The sequence below is a fragment of the Quercus robur genome, chromosome 8, assembly GCF_932294415.1.
Source record: "Quercus robur chromosome 8, dhQueRobu3.1, whole genome shotgun sequence".
NCBI lineage: Eukaryota > Viridiplantae > Streptophyta > Magnoliopsida > Fagales > Fagaceae > Quercus > Quercus robur.
This window is the reverse complement of record NC_065541.1, coordinates 52,601,138-52,621,617: the sequence shown is the minus strand read 5'-3', so window position 1 is coordinate 52,621,617 and position 20,480 is coordinate 52,601,138. Positions and strand designations below refer to the sequence as shown.

Here is a 20,480-nt window from a genome sequence, read left to right as displayed (position 1 = left end):
AAAAAATGTGTAATTTTGTAAGAGTTGCAGGTAATAATTTGAACCCATCTTTTATATATATATATATATATATATATATGGGCTTAAAAAAGTACCGAATAAATATGTTGTTTTTTCTGCAACGAAATTAAGAACAACCCAAATCCAAACTTTAAATAGGCTCTAATAAATTAATAAATATATGTATCTTCTTTTCTTCTATTTTTTTTTTTTTCATCCAGAAAATTAAGAAAAACCCAAATCCGAAATCGTAATTACCACTTTTCGGCTTTGGGACCCAACTCCTCAGTTTCTCCTTTGCCAATTGCCACCTTTGACTTCTATTCCCCCATTTCCCAAACCAACTGTACCATTTCCTTTCTTCACTTTCAGGTAATGTGAGAAACACTGACAGTGACAACCCTCTGTCTGACATTGACTACAGAAGTTTGAGCAATTGCACACCGCGCAATTCCTTTGATATGCACGGGATCTCAATCCTCAATCCCAAACACATGGCACTGATGGCAGTACAAAAAAAGAACGATAAACAAGTGTCCACATTGAACATATTGTTTCCACTTTCCACTGCCCATAATCAAAATTTTCTTCCAATGCTGATTTTGGTTGAAAATTTGACCACCCATAACTATAATATTTATAAGTTTTCATTACTCACCACTTGATCACAAAACACATGGTTTTGTTAATTTTTGTTGCATATATAATTTATGAGAAGATTAAACATCTTCTCACCCTTACGAGTACGATAGTATTTCAAATTTATAGCATCCATTTTATAATAATTGCTCTTTATTATTGTAGGGGCGGTTTTTGAGGCCCAGGCCCAGCAAGTAAGTGGTTCTGGCCCAAAAGTCCCAGACAATGAATTTGTAGAGAGTGGGTTACAGAGTTAGGACTAGACGAAGTGAACGTCAGTTAGAGGTACGTCATGCAACACGTTGAACGTGAGAATATTCCATTTACGTTTGATAGGATATCGGTCCGAGGAGACGTATAAGTGCACCTTTTGCTCTATTTACAGACTATGGAGTTCTTTCTCCTCTCTTTCTCTCTTTTTTCTTCACCCTCCCCTATTTGCTGGTCCTCTTCGACCCTTTTGTACTTGTCTATTCTGTCCATGAGTTGGCGCACGCTGGTGACCGGCTTCCCAGTGAGGGACTTTCTCAAGCCATGCTCTGTCGGCAGGCCCCTTTTGAACGTACAATTGGCGCCGTCTATGGGGAGAACTGGTGTCTCGATAAGTGAAACAGTAAGAGATGGAAGGATCAGGTCCGCGCCAAACCGAACGTGCAGAATCTCAACGACATGACAACTTTTTAAATCTCGAACGAGAGGAGGGTGAAGAAAAAAGAGAGAGAGAGGAGAAAAAACTCCATAGTCTGTAAACAGAGCAAGAGGTGCACTTATACGTCTCCTCGGACCGATATCCTATCAAACGTAAATGGAATATTCTCACGTTCAATGTGTTGCATGGCGTACCTCTAACTGATGTTCACTTCGTCTAGTCCTAGCTCTGTAACCCACTTTCTACTAATTCATTGTCTGGGGACTTTTGGGCCAGAACCACTTACTTGCTGGGCCTGGGCCTCAAAAACCGCTCCTACAATTATTATATTAATAGACACCTATTATAGCATCATATGACATTAATATTAATATTTAAATATCACCATTAAGCATGTCAATATTTTTCATCCACTATTTAACAGTAGAGACTATTTTTTTATACAATATCAAAATGCTAGGAAATTCTAATAAAAAAAATGTTAGGGACTAAACTCACACATTTAAAAATTATATGGGCTTGATTCTAAAAAAAATATGAGCTTAAAATGGGCTTTAAATAACAATATAGGCAGAAGCAAACCAAGTTCTGCTTCTGCCCATGTTGTTTTTTCTATAACGAAATTAAGAACAACCCAAATCCAAACTTTAAATGGGCTTTAAATAGTGAACACTACATTTCCTCTTCAAGTTGAAACTGAAGCTTTCAGATGGGCCTTGTCATTGGCCTCTAATATGGCATTTGAGGTCATATTCATTGAGACAGATTCTAAAATTTGGCATGATGCTCTAGCTGTTCCAGATTCATGTCCTTGGAGGATTAAATCTATTTCCATAGACATGCTTAATATCTTGTCTAACTATGCCAATTTGTCTGTTAGTTGGATTCCTACAGCTGCTAATGAAGCTGCCCACTCCTCATTGTAATGTGTTTGGCTCTTTTAAGGTTGCTATCCCCCCCCCCCCCCCCCCTGTTTTGAAGCTGTTATCAGGGGCGAGGCTGTTTTGTCTTTGTAGTGATTCGTTGCTGCAATAAAAATTGAGTATTTATACAACCACAAATTAATTTATAAATTTTTTTTTTGTTATAATTCTGACGTGATAGGCAGTGAGGAGTTAACTATCACTTATAAATAGATCTACTATTTTTTATTTATCAATCTCACTTTGCTACATAACAGTTAGTGCCACTACATTTTTCCAAAAGCAAATCCTTTAAAAAAAAAATTTGGGATTTAAATAATTTTTTCCATTTATTTTTCATCTTCTTCATTTATTTTTTTCAACCACAAAATTAAGTAAAACCCAAATCCAAAATCGGAATTGACACTTTTCTCCTTTGCCAATTGCCACCCATAAATTCTATTCCCCATTTCCTAAACCCACTGTACCATTCTCCTTCCTTCACTTTCAGGCAATGTGAGAAACACTGGCAGGGACAGGCCCCTGACTGACATTGACAACAGAAGTTTCCCAAACCAAACTACACAAATTTGCCAAAAGAAAGAAGCCCATCTCATTCTAATTATCAAAGCGCCAATCATAATCTTCCAATTCCATAAAAAAGCTTCAAATACAACCCCAACAATTCTACAGAGAGAGAGAGAGAGAGAGAGAGATTAGAGATATGAGTAGTAGGAAGAGAGTTTTGGTAGTGGGAGGCACTGGCTATTTGGGACAACACCTATTGCAAGGCTTTTCAGAGATCCAAGGCACCCCATTTGAATATGATCTTGCATTGACCTACCACTCTAACCTTCCTCAACCTCTGCTTGATGCCCTTCCTCATTTGCTTCCTTTCCATATTGATTTGAAAACTGGACAAGGATTTGATGGCATTTCACGCTCATTTGGCCAGGTCTGTTCTGTTTTCATCCCAAAACAGCAACTATGTTCGCTATTGTTAATTTACTTTTGATTGCTGGATTGCAAACTAGAGAAATTTATGAATTTGGTTTATGGGTGTTTTTATTTTTATTTTTTAATAATGTGGTCTAGGAGATCTTTGTGTTAAAAAAAAACTTGAGCTTTTTTTGCTTATTAGTAATAGATTATGGGCTTCTCAAAAAAAAAGTAATAGATTATGGGAATTTTCTGCATTCTGCATTATGTGTTTAAAAGTTCACGTGAAACAAACAACTCAAAGTGCCTGTACCTGGGAATCATTAGTCGTTTTTATGGATTCTATTGATTCGTACTTTTTTTTGGCCCCAAGAAATTTCTTGGAAATTAGGAAAGTAGTATAACCGAATTGCTATCTTCCTTTATCATTGTCAAGTTCTGAATTGAGAATAATCCAACTTTTAGTTATTACATATGGAGGTCCATATGTCTTGGCCATTAGTTGTCTAGGCAGAATTCATAAAATCTGAAATGCTAAAATGCTTTGTCTACTGAAAGTTACCATAAATGTGATATGAATCTAATTTTCTGTTTCTCACTCTTTTTTATTATAAGAAAAAGAAAGATTTTTAAATTTTAAATACAGATGAACTTCTATCTGTGTTTCAAGTGCTGACAAGTATGTCATACTTGAAATGTCAGCCTGATGTGGTGGTGAACTGTGCGGCACTCTCGGTACCTCATGTCTGTGAAATGGATCCTGCTGCTGCACTCTCTGTTAATGTGCCATCTTCTCTTGTTGATTGGTTATCAAACTTTGAAGAGGGTAGTACCCTTTTAATTCACTTGTCAACTGATCAAGGTAAGTACTGCTGAAATTACTGGAGGAAATAAAAGTAGAAAATGTAATTACTATGAATTGTTATGTTTTCTTATTGTTTGTATATATTGTCCAGAAGTCTTAAGATACAAAGAGTGCATACCTATGTCTTATAAGAATTAATATCTGAAGCTTGACCTGGCTAGTTGATTTCAGCCTTATTAAGCAATGCTGCAACACAAAACTGTCACTAGTGGGGGTTTTTTTTTTTTTTTGGTAAATAAAAAAATAGGTTAAGGGATACTTTAAATTTCATTTTAGAGGTGGCCGCAATTCTTTATTCAACTCAAAAGCCTAAACACCAAACAAGGTAAGATTAAAGTACATTCATAGGCCTTTATTGCAATTGAGTGAATTGACCACAACACTTTTTGGCTTAGTTCCGCTTTTCTCAAGTCTCATCCAGTACTCATTTGATTTATTTGGCCCTACCTTTTGAAATACCACTATTAGATATTGGGGCAGTTACACATTATGAATTTTTTTTCCATGTCAGTGACAGCATGCATATAAGTTATAACATACCAGTGCAAGTAAATACAGTAAATAACCTTTCTTGTGTTCTGGCCCAGGCATTTTCTTTCTATTATTATCAGTCATCTAAGCTTAATTTCTCACACCTGAAAAATTATTAGTATCGTGTCTAGCTGGATTGTGAAATTATACATGCACCTAGTGGATCTTGAATCCTTGTCCTCACCCTCTACCTTGTTCTTATGGCAAGAGAAAGTTCTATTTGAACTCTAAGTCATTGGCCTTTTCTATATTTCATTTAGCTGGACAAAACAAATTGCAGATACAGCTATTCCCTATCTCATCCATTTATCTTTCTATTTGGCCTTTAAATATTTGTGGCTAGATTGTCTATGATGTAAGTTCCCAAACAGTTTATGAAGGGGTGAAGTCCTTCTACAAGGAAGAAGATGAAACTGTTCCTGTGAACGTTTATGGAAAATCAAAAGTGGCAGCAGAGCAGTTTGTTTCTGAAAAATGCTTGAACTTTGCGATTTTGAGAAGCAGTATCATTTTTGGGCCACAGACTATCTCACCTGTTCCAAAATCGCTTCCAATTCAGGTGTGTACGTAGAATGTAGACCTTATGTTGTACATTCTCAAGTTTATTGGCTATTATCTTAGCTGCATCTGATTAGACACTGCTAAATGTAGCGGCTTTATAAGTGATGGGAAGAATAAATTGTCTTTCTCGCACAAGGTCTGAGAGCTTGTTATTGATGGCTATGTTCTTAGCAAATGCATTCGTTTTAAAGTTCTCTTATTGTTGCTTTCAGTATATAGTTCGCCCATATTGTTCTGCAACCTGCCAAATCCTTGCTATGAGAATGATCCCTTTCTTTATGAAAGTGTCATCCATTCCTTATAGTCATCAATTCCCAGGTTTAAATTTTAAACTCTTCTGTGTTGAAATTTCACCTCTTTATGGTTTATAAATTTACCATTAATATAGAATGATTCGAAACTGATCTTGTTTGCCAGTTCACTGTCTTAAAATAGAGAAAAATAAAAAATAGAATAAAATTACAATCATAGGTAATCCAATTGAGTTACCTTGATCTTATGGTTGCTAGAACAAGTTGTGTTTACTGGCTTTTGACTGATTTATAAACGATTTGTGGGGAATTCTTCCTGCTTTGAACTGAATTGCACAGACTTGCAGAGTTTACTCTATTGATGTGTTGCACACCAAAACTAAATTATACTGTTCACTATTCTTGGCTAACATTTTTGTAGCCAACATGACAACATAACAAAGTGCAAGATTATTTCTTCGACACTTGTTCAAACGTTCAACTAAAAGGTAACAAAAGGTTGGAGGTACAGATGGTGGAATTGATTTGTTGGAGATAGGACTAATAATAATATAAGCACTAGCAATTTTTCATGTAATTGGCAATTACTATCAAGTGGAAACATCAACAGCAAGTACTTGGAAAATGTTTTCTTTTTTACCAAAATGAATTTAAGTGGTCTAAGGAAATTGAAACTATAATTTTCAGTTTACGTAATCTGTGAGACGAAAAATAATTTTTCAAAGTCATATATTGTTGTTATTGACTTTTCAAGTGACTGGTTTAAATGTGTGGCCATGAGATAGGTCTGGCTTGGAGGGAGAGATGGGGGAGGGGGGGGGGGGGGGTACCTTTTTATAGGATGGGTACATTACAGATATAGAAAGTTTTATTGGGATGATTATATTTTTCCAGCTTTAAGAAAGCAGTTGATAAATGGGAAATTATGACTACTTTGTACATGACCAAAGGAGTGGCTCTTAATTGATGCAGTGGATTGATGGTGTCCTCTCTAAAGGAGAAAAGAAGGACTTCTTCCATGATGAGTTTCGCTGCCCAGTGTATGTCAAGGATGTTGTAGCTATCATACTAGCTTTGACAACCAGATGGATATCAGGTATAATTCTACAGTATTGAAGTTTAAATACTGGTAACATAGATGATAAACTGCAGCATGTTATTTTTTCACCTCATCATTCATTTGGTTCTTACATTCAGGATATCCATCTTTTGGTAAAGGACAGTCTTGATTAAGGTGTGGGCTGTGTGGCAATATCAAAATTGTCTTCTATTCTATAATACCATGCTAATGATACTTTTGAATGCTTTCTTTGTGGAAGAGTATCCCTATGAAAGGAATCTAGAGCCTTTATGTTTTATTTGTGGTTATATTTTATGGATGTTGCCAACCTTGTGCTTTTTCTATATGCTTTGACATCTCTCTCTCTCTCTCTCTCTCTCTCTCTATATATATATATATATATATAGATGCTGAATTTTATGTCTATATTAATGTTTTTGACAATCAAAATTGTTGAACCAGAGGGTAAGCAAATGCAATTGCTACTAAATGTTGGTGGACCAGATAGGGTATCTAGGGTACAAATGGCTGAGGCTGTGGCGGATTTCAGAGGATACAACACGTCGTTAATCAAACCAGTGTCTGCATCTTCAGTATGTATAGCATTTAAGATTTAATCCTTAATTTTTTAAATGCCTGAGAACCAGATTTTTGACCTGCCTTTTCTTCATTTGCTGTCTTGATCTTTGTGCTCCATCTCTTTCATTTCATCCCTTAACCAGCTATCATCTCACTTGTTGGATGCAAATTTCTTATTATATTTACTAGCTTATGATAATTCACTTATTGGATCATGCAATCACATTGATTATTATGTATACTTTTTGTGGTGATTTTTGTTCTTTAAATAATTCTTCAGGTTGATCGAGGTGTCAAGTCCCCAGCTGACATATCCATGAATTTATCCAAACTAGTTCAGACTCTAAATTTTTCTCCCACTTCATTCACAGATGGAGTCAAATTGACACTCACTACTGGGGCTAAATCTTGAGGACGTGAAGATGTTGTAATTTCTGTAGTTTCTAGTTTGTACAAGTGCTATTGCCAGGGGTATGGTATGAACGATGATTCTCAATACTAGGCCCCAATTGAGACCCCGAGTGTCTTTCCTAGTCCACTGCTCTTTGTGGAGTTCATAGATGCTTCTCATGTCCTAAAACAAGGAGAGAATAAAAGTATTTTTCTTTTATCATCCTTCCCATAATTTTGTTTTCCTTTAAGGGGAAAAAATGTATGAGTGTTTTAGATATGTGTCTATTTGGTATAGTTTCTTTTTCAGCATTTTGCAAATAGGTTGTATGAACAAGTTGAAACCTTAAAAAATAACTTTTGAATTGCTTGAAAAAATTATTTTCACATACTGAAGCTGGTTGTGAGAAATTAGTTTATTTTCTGCTTCCTTGAACTTTGTTGAAACTGCCTGAAATTGATTTCATTTTTAAACCTCTCTAATATTATACTTTTTATTTTTGCTAACATTGATATCAAATGTTCGTGTGTTAATATGTTCATTTTTTTAAGCTAGTTGACTGACACTTTTAACTATATCAGGCCCTGTTTGGTAGACTATCTAAACAACATATTTTCAGTTTTTAAACAAAATTACACACATTTCCACACACTTTTTCACCCATACGTATTTTAAAAAATTACAAACATTACTCAAACTCTTCTACTAAATAGGCTCTCATATGCATAATATGATCAAACATACATTCAATCCTCAAATTGAGATGAATAGAAAATTATGACACAAAAAAAAAAGCCTCATGTATGCATGGAGAGCGTGCAATGAGACTAGTAATTATAACTATTATAATCATTCTTGAATCTCTTGGGAGATAAAGTCAGTACTAAATATAAATACTAATGCAGACTGTGCATCAATATGGGGGTGTAAATAAAAAGGGGCCAGGGAATAAAGGGCAGTAAGCAGTGAACGATTAGCTCAGGCTCACCAAAGACTATGGACTGATTCCCTTTTGAGACGCCACTTCTTTAAACTCTAGGCCCAATACAAGAAATGAACCACTTGGGTTAATATTTGTCCTACCTGCACAAGCTAACCATTTTACACGCTAAAAAAGTATATTAAGAAATGGTTTTGTGAGAGGGTGGTCTCTTATAGTATGCATGGTTTTTACATGCCGTAAGAGGGTGGTCTCGTGAGATACATTCTTATGATTTAGTGTAAGAGTTTGAATGCATAAACAAGTTTTACCTACCTACTAATTTGTACATATACAATATTCTTTATTATTTTATTTTATTTTTTTTGGAAATTACAATTTGTCATCGTGGTAGCCACTTCCCTCGTTCACATTCTATAACCATAGACCCTAATAAGTCTTTTATAGTCTTAGTGATTAAAAAAAGTGTTATACGGATTATGTGGGTTTAGGATTGGTAAAAACCTACTTAACTTTTTTCTACCTTGAAAAAGTAATGGGACAACGATAGGTTTTGCTCGCCTCACCCTACCCTTACTTGAAATTGTCAGATTAAGCGGTAGGTTTACTTTCCAACTGACTCTAATCGACTCATGGACAACCATACTTATTTTCTCTCTTTCTTTTAACACTATCATAACTACTCCACCTTGTTTTATTTTCATTTTAATCTCATTAATGCTAAAACCATCTCATTAGAAATGACAAAATACTTCTAATCTACCTCGCCCTTGACCTACCTTACTCTTGCTTTATGTAGATTTTGGCCATCGCAAAAAGGGGACAAGACATCCCTAATTTGACCCGTCATGCTTTTGCCATCCTTACATATATTATATGTATGTATGTATGTATAGAGAGAGAGAGATGAAACTGGACCGATACAACTGGCCCATTTAACTTGTATAGAAGCTCTGGTCCATGAAATGCGTAGTATCACACGACAGCACGACCAAAACAAATATAGAAAAGCTAGAGATATCCACGTGCGAAAGTAGTAGTAAAAGACAAAAGAGTCCTCCAGTTACACCGCAAGCTGCACACCCATTCAGCAACAAATACCACACCACTCTCAAAAACACTGTTGAGAATCCAAAGCTCTCAATCTTCCGGATCCTACTATTTCTCAGGTAAACTCAACGCAACACCCCTTCACTTTGCCAAAACCATCACTTCACTGCACTTCGCTCATCGCTGACTCACTGTGCACTTCGCTCCTCTATATATATATATATATATGTATAATGAACTAAATTAGGGTTGTGCTTATGTCTGTGATACATTTTCCGTCTGATCCACATCTGAATTTTGCTGCAGCTAAAGAAAGCGAATAAATCCAATGGGAGGTGGAGCAGATCACGGACATGGGGAGGCCCATGGAGACTTTCGTACCAAGGTCTGGAGCATGTCCGGTGGCCCATACTGCAGGCCCAAGCACTGGCGCCGCAACACCGCTATCGCCATGGCCGGCGTCTTCCTCATCTGCATCCCCATCGCCATGAAGTCTGCCGAGCTCGAGGTCCTCTCTCTCTCTCTCTCTCTTAATGTTAAATTTCTGTTTGGTTGCTGAGAAAAATGTGCGGGAAATGTGAATCAAAGTGGACTTTTTGAGTTTTTTAGAATTCTTGAGCTATGTTTTTCTGGTCAACGTTTTAGTTTCCTTTTTGGTTGCTGAGAAATATAAGAAATTTGGAAATTTTTGGAATTTTGGATGTTAGATTATTTACAATTTAGGCCTGCAATATTTGGTTGAAACAATGGGCAAACGGCTATTTAAGGATCTAGGTAATAAGTGTTTTTTTGTGGTTTCGATAATTTCAAAAGTAGTATGTTTCTATGAGAGTGGAACTTGTGAAGGTTTGAGATTAGGCATTTAGGCTTCTTGAGGCTGTGGTAAACAATTCTTCACTAGGTGACATTGAAACCGCAAATTTTCCCAGCAAAGATACTACTTTTGATAAGTAATAAAGATGTATATTCAAAAAACTACCTCATGCATAACGGCATAAGGCATATCAAAGATTACAAAAAGAGAAAAGAAAAACAAAGAGAAAACTAATTACAAATGAGAGAACTAAGAAACATGGGGAGAGAATCACTAGAGGTGAGTCCCTAAGCCCTAGACCAATCGAAAAGGGAGCCACTGAAAGAAGCGAGCAGCTGGTCATCAGTGCTTTCCATGTCCTCAAACGTCCGCCAATTTCACTCCCTCCAAATACACCACATTAAGCACAACGGAGCTAAATTCCAAATGCTAGACAAATGCTTTTCCAACAATTCCACCAACCAAAAAGAGTATCTGCGACTGATCTTGGCAAAACCCATGAAATCCCAAAAGATCTAAAAACTAGGCTCTATAGTCGATAAGCCTTTCCACAATGAAGTAACAAATGATCCACCGTCTCCCTATTACAACGACACATAATATACTGGTCAACAAAATCAAACCCTCTACCTCGCAGATTGTCACCTGTAAGAATCTTGTCCCATATGGCGGTCCAAACAAAGAAAGAAACACGCTGAGGAGCCTTAACCTTCCAAATACCTTTCCAAGGAAAGATAATAGGCAAGGGACCTCATAGTTTATTATAAAATGAGCTGATTTCAAAATCCTCATTCTTCATTAACTTCCATCACATACGGTCTCCATTCTCAGTTGGAGGTAAATTAGAACCCAAAGTACGAAGAAAATCATTCACAACACCCATCTCCCAATCATTTGGTCTTTGAATGAAGCGGACATCCCAGCTTCTTCGTTCCTCTATCCCCAACCGTTCCAGACAAGAAGCCACAGAGGCTACTTTATTGGAAGCGATCCCAAATACAGTCGGAAAGGTCAGATGGAATGGTGAATCCCCACACCACCTATCTGTCCCAAACTTCACTCTATCCCCCACCCTTACCTCAAACTGAATATTTTTGTTGAAAACCTCCCAACCCATCCGGATACTTCTCCACAAACCACACCCATGTACGCCTCTACCTAGCTTGGATGTCCATCCCCCCCACTCTTCCCCAAACTTCAAAGCTATAACCCTTCTCCAAAGCCTTGTCTCCTCAACCCCAAACCACCATAACCATTTCCCTAGTAAGGCTTTATTAAAAGTAGTTAATTTCCTTACTCCTAACCCACCCATTCTCCACTGGTGCACACACCTTATCCCTCCCCACCAAATGCATCTTGGAATCCCCCCACAAAAAATCCTTTTGCAACTTATCAATTTTATTGGCCACATGTGTAGGGATAGTAAAAAGAGATAAAAAGTAAGTTGGAAGGCTAGGTAACGTACTCTTGAGCAACATCAATCGTCCACCTTTTGACAAATATAGCTTCTTCCACCCAGCCAACTTACGCTCTATTTTCTCTAAGATAGGATTCCAAATAGTAGGGGACTTGTAGGAAGCCCCCAAAGGCATGCCAAGATAGGTCATAGGCAAAGACCCAATCTTACAACCCAAAATCTCTGCCAAGACATGGACATTATGAACCTCCCCAATGGGAACCATCTCACTCTTTAGACCATTAACCTTTAATCCTGTCACAGCTTGGAAACAAAGTAGTAGCATCCTAACATGTAGAATCTGCTCCACATTTGCATCATAAAACAGAATCGTATTATCTGCAAACAAAAGATGTGATACACATTCCCTTCCACCCTGCCTACCATCAGCCCTAAAACCATGAATTAAACCAGCACCTTCAACTCTTTTCATCATCCTATTGAAAACCTCTATCATAACCAAAAACAACATAGCAGATAGCGGGTCCCCTTGTCTCAATCCCGTAAGCTTCCAAAAAAGTCAGCTGGAGACCCATTAACCAAGACAGAGAACTGAACTGTAGATATACAAGTACGGATCCACCTACACCACTTCACCCCAAATCCCATTCTCATTAACAAATCTAGAAGAGCCTCCCAATTCACATGATCATAGCTTTCTCAATATCCAGCTTACAAATAATTCCCGGAATCTTACTCTTCACCCGATTATCAACACACTCATTAGCAATAAGAACTGAATCAAGTATCTGTCTACCGCCCACAAAACTATTTTGAGACTCAGATATCAGCTGATCCAAAACCTCTTTCAAGCGATTTGCCAAAACCTTAGCCAAAATCTTATAAACACTTCCCACCAAGCTAATAGGTCTAAAGTCTCAGATATTGGAGGCAGCATTCTTCTTGGGGATTAAAGCTATGAAAGTTGCATTAAGAGATTTTTCAAACTTACTATGTTGAAAAAACTCTTCAAACATAGCTAAAACATAACTTTCCACAACTCTCCAACAATGGTGGTAGAAGGCCATAGAGAAACCGTTGGGACCTGGGGCTCTATCTCCTTCTAGCTCTTTGACAACTTGAAGAATCTCCTCCTTTTCAAACCTCCGTTCAAGCCATTCCCTCTCCAACCCCTCAATCTGATCAAACTCCAGCAGGCCTTCCACAAAAGGCCTCCACTCCTCTGTCTCCGTATACAATTTTTTATAAAACTGTACTACTTGGTCTACCACCTCTGAGCCTTCCTCATAAATAACCCCATTCACCTCCAACATACTGAGATGATTATACCTTCTTCAAGAATTAGCTACCTTGTGGAAGAACTTGGTATTGTTATCTCCTTCCTTAATGCAAAGCATCCTCGACTTCTGTCTCCATGAGATTTCTTTCAAAGAAAGAAGGTTCTCTATTTGAGATCTCACCACAACCCTCTAACTCATCTCCACTTCAGAAAGGCCAAACTCTCCATCCTTAGCATCTAATAATTTCAAGGCCTCCAATAATTCTTTCTTACGACGACCTACATTTCCAAACTCACTACGGTTCCACTGAATAATGTCTCCTTTCAGAGCCTTCAACTTCTTGGCAAGCACATAACTAGGAGTACTTGAGAGAGAATATCGATTCCACCAAGAATGAACCCTATCTGTAAATCCAGCCGTCTTTAACCACATATTCTCAAACCTAAAAGGACTCTTCCCCTTTGTTATCCCCCCTGCCTCCACTAGAATAGGAAAGTGATTTGAAACCGGGCGAGGTAAAACCCGTTGGATCACATTTGGGTAGTGGTCTTCCCAATCATGAGATACCAGAGCTCTGTCTATCCTAGACATCGAAGGCTGATCTAACCCACTAGACCGGAGAAGCAAGTGTCACTTGAGCCAGTTGAATTTGGTATGCTGAATACTTTTAGCTAGATGTTTGTAATCAAGACCTACCTTCATTCTGTCTGTTGTTTGTATTATATACGCTTGAAACACGGGAACTTGTTACTCTTAACTAGGCAATTTCATGCACTCAAGTAAATTGTTGACTTACGCCTGGAGAGCTTGCAAGAACATTCTAGCCACAAAAGAGAACCTAAGGAAGAGAAAGATCACTACGGACTGCATCTGTGACTCATGTGGAAAGGAGTCTGAATCGACTTGCCACCTTTTTTGGCTCTGTGACAAAGCCAGAGAGATATGGTCCACAAGCAAGTTGGTCTTTCCGTTTGAAATTAGTCCAAAGTGGACGTTTATGGATGTGATGTGGCAATTACAAAGGTGGACGGAATCATACCCGGGTTTGGTGGAACGGGCCATTGCAATATGTTGGGGAATATGGAAGGATAGAAATAATGCCAGACATGGTGGTAAGCGCAGAGAAGGAAAAGCCATTGTTAGGAGCTCTTTAAGGGTGTTGAATGAATTTCAGGAAGTAAACAAATGACCTTTGGATCCTACAAGACAGTCTCCAAATGAGATAAAATGGAGTCCTCCACTACCGGGTCACTACAAAGTAAATGTTGATGGAGCAGTATTTTCCAAAAGGAAGCAAGTGGGTATTGGAGTGATAATCCGTGACTCGGCGGGTATGGTGATTGCCGCACTCAGCCAGAAGCTTGCTCTTCCTTTAGGGGCACTGGAGATAGAGGCTAAGGCAATGGAGGTTGGGGTTCAGTTCGCTTTGGATGTCGGGGTAAGGGATGTAACGGTGGAGGGAGACTCTAAGTGCATCTGCAACGCGCTTCAAGGACAAGGCGAGACGGCGTCTTCGGTGCAAAACGTTGTTGCTGGAACTATCCACCTTGCACAAGCTTTCAGAAACATTGTTTTTTCTCATACAAAAAGGCAGGCAAATGTGCCGGCCCACTTGTTGGCCCAATATGCAGCTAATATAGATAATTACGTTGCATGGCTAGAGGAGTGTCCTAGTCACGTAGGACTTGCATGTAATCATGATGCTTCTCCCTTTTCAAATGATGAATAAAAGTCAAGTCTTCCTATCAAAAAAAAAAAAAAAAAATAGAAATGTTCCTTTTAGCAGAGGCTATGAGGATATGGATGCATAGAGATCCTCTCTCTTATTACCATACTGTAGACATTCCTCGTTCTAATAATGTTTGTGAGTGTGTGTATGTGTGCACATACCTTTAACTTTTTGTATGTCCTATTATGTACTGTGGTTAGTTGAATACATCTCCAAAAAGTTGGGCGTTTTGAATCCACATTTGCTTTTATTTGCCATTTGGAATTGGTTGAACTTTATTCATATTGCAGTGTTGCAGTTTCAAACTCCAGGCAAGATAGTTTTTTTATCTGTGTTTATAAGTTATCCCTTGATAGTCATGTTAATTGACACGTGCCACTTGGAAATTTCAAATCTTGGGAAAGGATGTGGCGCCATCTTTAATGGATTGGATTTTCTGTATATCGTTGGGTTGTGGTCATGGTAGATAGTGACATGGATTTTTTACAATAGCATAGTTGCATTTGGGTTTAAATGTAATTTTATTGCTCATGACAACTAAGATATGAGAGCACTTGATAAAAATGCTATAGTATAGTCCCATATGTCTTCTCTGATTTAAGTTGTGTCACTTGGATTGAAATCAAGAAAACATTAACGTTGGTCGGTGGTGTTTACTTGATCTTAGTTAGGTTTGTTTTGAGTTTGCAACATCTTGGGAGTGCAGATGTTACTGCGTTAGATGTGCCATTACATTTGCAATGAACGACTAAAGAATTTCTTTTATGTTCACGTTATTATATAGGGCTTCAATGGCCTTGATAAGGTCTACTCTGTTCTACTTAGATACATATATAAGAACACAGCATAACTAAGCCTTATTCCCTAGTTTTAAGTGCTTTAATATAGATTCAGCAACAAAAAGAAAAAGAAAAAGAAAAGTTCTTTAATATAGAGATAGTCGGGGGCTGAGGGTGAAGAAAAAAAAATTGAGGTTGGATCTCTTAGTGTGTGCCCAAATTAGCCAACAACACCGCCCCCCCTGCTTCCCCTTTCGCCCCTCCTTTCTCTGGCACATAAATTGTTTTTAAAGTAATTGGGTTTTAGATCTTTTGTTTTTATTTGTCACTAACGTTTATTTCATTTTTTAAATTTATCATACTTGGATCAATAATTCATAAAGATGCAGAGATTGAACATGATGTGAATCATAGGATTGTTGAGTGGAGAAGTGGATTAAAAGAATTGTGTGATCGTAGAATACATTTCTTTGATAAGTAATAAAAGTTTTATTAAAATATTCTAAACCCTCCCGGTATATAAGTAGCATACTAAGGGTCTGTTTGGATATTGTTTATTGCTAAAAACTGAAAATACTGTAGCAAAATAATTTTTAAATGTGTGAATAGTGCTGTGGGACCCAATTTTAAAGTTATATTTGCTGAATTCCGTACTTGCGGGTTCTGTGAACAGCATGGGACCCACAGAAATGAAATGCAAATAAACGCCAGGGGAAAAACACTATCCAAACTCACACTAAGAAGGTCAAACTCAAGCAAAGTTCAACCATCTATAAATTTTATAAAAAATAAAAAATAAAAATAGAAGAACCATGGCCTAGAAACACTGCCATCCAATCAAACACGCTGTGTAAAAGGATCAGCTTCAGATCCATCAAACGTCATTCTGAATCTTCAAACACTCACTTCTGTAGTATTGAATGTTGGGATGTTAAGAAGTAACATATTCATAAAATGAGTGTAGCTGAAATGAGAATGTTAAAATTGATACATGGAAATATACAAAAAGATAGGATCCAAAATGAGGAATTTTGCTCAAAAGGTAGGGGCAGCCCTATTGATCAAAAGATGAGGGAGATTTGTTTAAGAAAGTTTAATCGTGTTCAAAGGAGAACAATTAATGCGGTCGTGGGAATGAGTGAATTGATTCAAGTTGAGGGAATGAAAAAAGGTTAGAGCAAGACCAAAATAATGTTAGTAGAAGTAGTAAACAATGGCATGTCAATTAAGAAAGTATCAAAGAGTGTGACTTTGGATTGGATAGAATGGTGGAAAGAAAACCCTGACTAATATGTTGAGAATCCATAGCCAACCGCAAAAATTTTTGGGACTAAAGCTTATGTGTTGTTTTGCATTTCTAGTCTAGAAAGTGTCCATATTTGCATTTGAATAAAAGAAAGACTGGTGATATTTAATTTCTGGTGACCTCTCTCTGTAGTATTGATGAATATTTGTTCTAAGGATTCTTTCTAATAGGAGTTGGATGTCTTTTTCTTGGAATTGATTGAAAGCAACCCTATACTATATGTTAACCACTTTGTATAAACTGATGGAGAGGACTAGTTCAACTATTTGAAACCTCTTTTCCCCCATTTCATGTGTTTTTTCATCGTGCTTGTGATGACCATGATGAATATAGCTAAGAGGACTTTATTTTCTTGCAGCAACGGCCACATCATCCTGTTCGTCCAATTCCTTCACAGATCTGGTGCAAGAACTTTGGCAATAAAGACTACTAAAGCTGTCCTGGAATCAAGTGAAGTGTAGTGGAGGTTGGGTATCTAATTCTTGCTGGTTGGCGTAGCACTCCTTGTATCTGTTGATTGCCAGACAATATGGCGGTCTTTTAAGACTTGCTTTTTGTAATGTTTATAAGATTTGGATTTAGAACTCAGTGTGGGTTACCATCATACAATTTTATCCATAATGAAAATAAGATGTTGACTGTTTTGCTTGCTTTCCTTAAAGAAAACATTTCAGATGGTCTTGCAAGTTGTGGTATTAGTATTGTATTTATTCTTACTTTAATGTTGTTAATGTCATTCAAAAAAATGTTATGGCTTAAAATTTTGATTGGTGAAATGATTAGTATAGCATTAGTTGGAAAATAATAATAATTGACTTAATTAATTATTTCAACCACCTGAGTCTTTGTACTAGAGTTGTTCATCAACCAATCTGCTCCAATGAAACCTGAAACATGCTGACGACACATGGTCCAGCGATCAATATTGTCATGTCATTTTGATCATTGGCCTATAACCAATAACCATTTCAGAGTTCTGACAACCACACTGCACCACCATTTGAGCCAGCACCACGTCTATAGTTTTAGATTTTTCCTTGTCTGATCCATCGTTCCCAACAAATCTCTTAGCCCATACCATAGATTTGGTTTCATTCCTCTAGCTCCAGTCTCTAGCCTCCATAAACTCTGGTTGCCGCCATCTTGAATGTATCAAGGTGTGTCATTAATATAATGGTTTGGGTTTTTGAGATCAAGATTTGGTTTCTCTTTCATTGAGATCTCAAATCTGATTGGTTTTTGAATATAATATTTGGTTTTAGACTTCCAGGTCTACTCTTTCTTTTTCTCTAGTTGTGTTTTTTCCTTCTTTTTGAAAACCAATTGGAGCTTCGACAACCTATCGATTGAAATCGCCATCGATCTAGTTGGAAGACTGAGCTAATGATGCGGCGATGGTTATCTTTTTAGGAATTCCAACGACACTGCTGTGGCCCAAAAACTCCTCCCATCACCGGCTGCACTGGCTGATGTACAACCATACTTAGTAGTACTCCTAGTTACTTGCTCACCCGTATCATATTGTATTTTATCGACAACGAAAATAAGATATTGACTATCTTACTTGCTTTCCTTGAAAACATTTGAGTTAGTCTTGCAAGTTGTGGTATTGATATTGTATTTTTTCTTTGTTTCAATATTGTATATGTTATGGCTTTAAAATTTTGATATTTGAAATAATGAGGATAGCAATAGTTGAAAAACAATAGTAATTGACCTAATTTATTTTTCAACCACCTTAATTTTTGTACTACTCCTAGTCACTCGCTCTTCTCCCATACCATATGGTTGGGAATCTTGGGATAACTTAATTTTATTGGTTTATTTTGCTTAAAAAAAATAAGACAAATAGAAATACTATTATATGTAGAAAAAGTGAGAATTTAAAAAGTAAAAAAAAATCAAATTATTAAGCTAGATTTTAAGTATCCATTTACACATAAATGTATCAGAGAACCAACAATATAACACGAGGTAAAACTATAAAAGACTAAATGTGAAATTATTTAAAGGGAAATGTTAACGAATGCCCTAAGAGTATTTGTTAGAGAACCATTTTAAGAAAAGTTTTTATGGAATAAATAAAAAAAAGTAATTAATGTTTTTCAACTTTTTCAATTTCCCATAAAAGTGGTATAAAAACTTGGAGCCGTTAAGAAATAACTTTATGTTAAATTATTTTGCTTTATATCGGATTTTTATCCAGTTTTATAGGTTGTAGAATGAAGCTAACTTTTTGAGTTTCACTTGTCACTTCAGTAATATCTTCAGTCTTTTCATCAATTTATACCAGCCTTTTATTAGGTGCACCTCATAATAAATCATCCTTAAGATGCTAGTTAACATTTCCCTAAAAACTTTCTCAAAATAATTTATTAACAATTGTCCTAAGGGCACCTGTTAATATAACCCATTGTTTAATACACCCAATATATCATACCTAATTCTCGCTTCAAGTTAGGTTTCATCTATAGGTCTTGCACATAAAATGATAAAACTCAATCTTACGTGAAAGAGGTGTTTCTTGTTCTTTTACTTGTAACTTTTCTGTTGTTATCAAGCATGCTACTTGCTGCATGGGTTCATTTTTGTTGTAATATTGGCCCCTTCTCATCTCCAATCTTCCTGCACATGTTTTTTCAGTTGAGCACAAAACTAGGTGAAACTAGGGGAAGGTAAACTGCGGCAGGAAATTGGGCTCAAGGATTTTGTTCCTGACAGAGCGGGGCTTAGACTCCCTCCATTTCACTCGAATGGAATGGAATCATATTCCACCTTTTATTATTTCTGTTTGAGATCAATTGAGTTAGTGATCCCATTTGATTGAGTTAGCATCAGTCAACATTATATTATTTATTTATACTCGTTAAAAATGGACTTCCGCAGGCCAATTTTGACCTGGGCCTCACTCAAAAGCTTTCTCGAATTTTTCCTTTGACAAACTATTCTCCTCCTTTTTCATCCTAATGTTCTATAATTCTAATTTCCTTCTTAATTTGATTCATGTAAAGAATACATATATAATGAATTAATGTTGTGGCCAGTGGCTACCAGAGTAAGTGACTACCAAATCCTATATATTCGTAGTAGGTGTGAGTGTGTGGCTAATCAATTTTAGCCACAAAATCTTAAATGGAAGAAGCATATTCTGAACTTATTTGGAATATTAAATCAATAATTCACCAAAAAATTGATTATAAAAAAAAAAAGGAGCATATGCTGACCACTAATGAAACTAGAAAAGCAAAGACATCCTCCACATAAAAGTTCCCTCTTGTCAAATTAAACCGTGCTGTGTAGTCATAGATTAGAAAGCATCAAGGAACAAATTAAGTGCACACGGTAAACCTTTTTTCAGCGGGGTTCACTTCACATTCATTCGATTTTTTCCAAAGTGCATGTGTGTTTACCGTGTAAAGCTATATGGCCAGATGAGATGACTCTTTTCTTAGATTGTCTTGGTCCTCTCATTTACAAAACTTTTGTGCTTTTCACGCGTTAGTGTCATTCAAAGTTGGTAAAACTTCTAGAAAAGAAATACACAATGAACCATTCACATTAAGGAAGCATTTGTTCTTAATGTAATGCACATTTTAATCTTCAAAGAAATTTTATTCTGTTTCAAGAGAGAGATCTTCTAACTTTGATCTTATTGATGTTTGATGAAGGAGCTTTTTGTATGTGTGTATGTGTGGAATACTAGAAAAATCCTCTATCATTCTTGAAATAAAAGCGAGATTTGTGAATTGTGACATTAGTTAAAGCGGATTTGGATGAGAAAGATAAAGTTGAGAAGGT

General features: G+C 36.7%; 2 protein-coding genes across 4 annotated transcripts; both read left to right on the top strand.

Annotated features, from left to right (window-relative positions):
- Positions 1–2,603: 2,603 nt before the first annotated feature.
- Positions 2,604–7,785, top strand: LOC126696978 (uncharacterized). 3 transcript variants are annotated; one of them, XM_050393762.1, is made up of 6 exons: positions 2,610–3,145; positions 3,832–3,991; positions 4,897–5,084; positions 6,310–6,433; positions 6,860–6,990; positions 7,348–7,785. In XM_050393762.1, exons 1-6 carry the CDS (start codon positions 2,915–2,917, stop codon positions 7,360–7,362), a joined length of 849 nt encoding a protein of 282 aa, XP_050249719.1. In that variant the 5' UTR covers positions 2,610–2,914; the 3' UTR covers positions 7,363–7,785. The 3 variants fall into 3 exon arrangements, with proteins under 3 accessions (XP_050249720.1, XP_050249719.1, XP_050249718.1); XM_050393761.1 differs by having other exon boundaries at positions 2,615–3,145; positions 7,257–7,785; XM_050393763.1 differs by lacking the exons at positions 6,860–6,990; positions 7,348–7,785 and adding an exon at positions 6,535–6,778 and having other exon boundaries at positions 2,604–3,145.
- A 1,525-nt stretch (positions 7,786–9,310) lies between these two features.
- LOC126696977 (uncharacterized) lies at positions 9,311–17,326 on the top strand. Its single transcript, XM_050393760.1, has 3 exons — positions 9,311–9,476; positions 9,664–9,865; positions 17,041–17,326. The coding sequence occupies exons 2-3, from the start codon at positions 9,686–9,688 to the stop codon at positions 17,113–17,115; spliced, it is 255 nt and encodes an 84-aa protein (XP_050249717.1). The 5' UTR covers positions 9,311–9,476; positions 9,664–9,685; the 3' UTR covers positions 17,116–17,326.
- Positions 17,327–20,480: the final 3,154 nt, after the last annotated feature.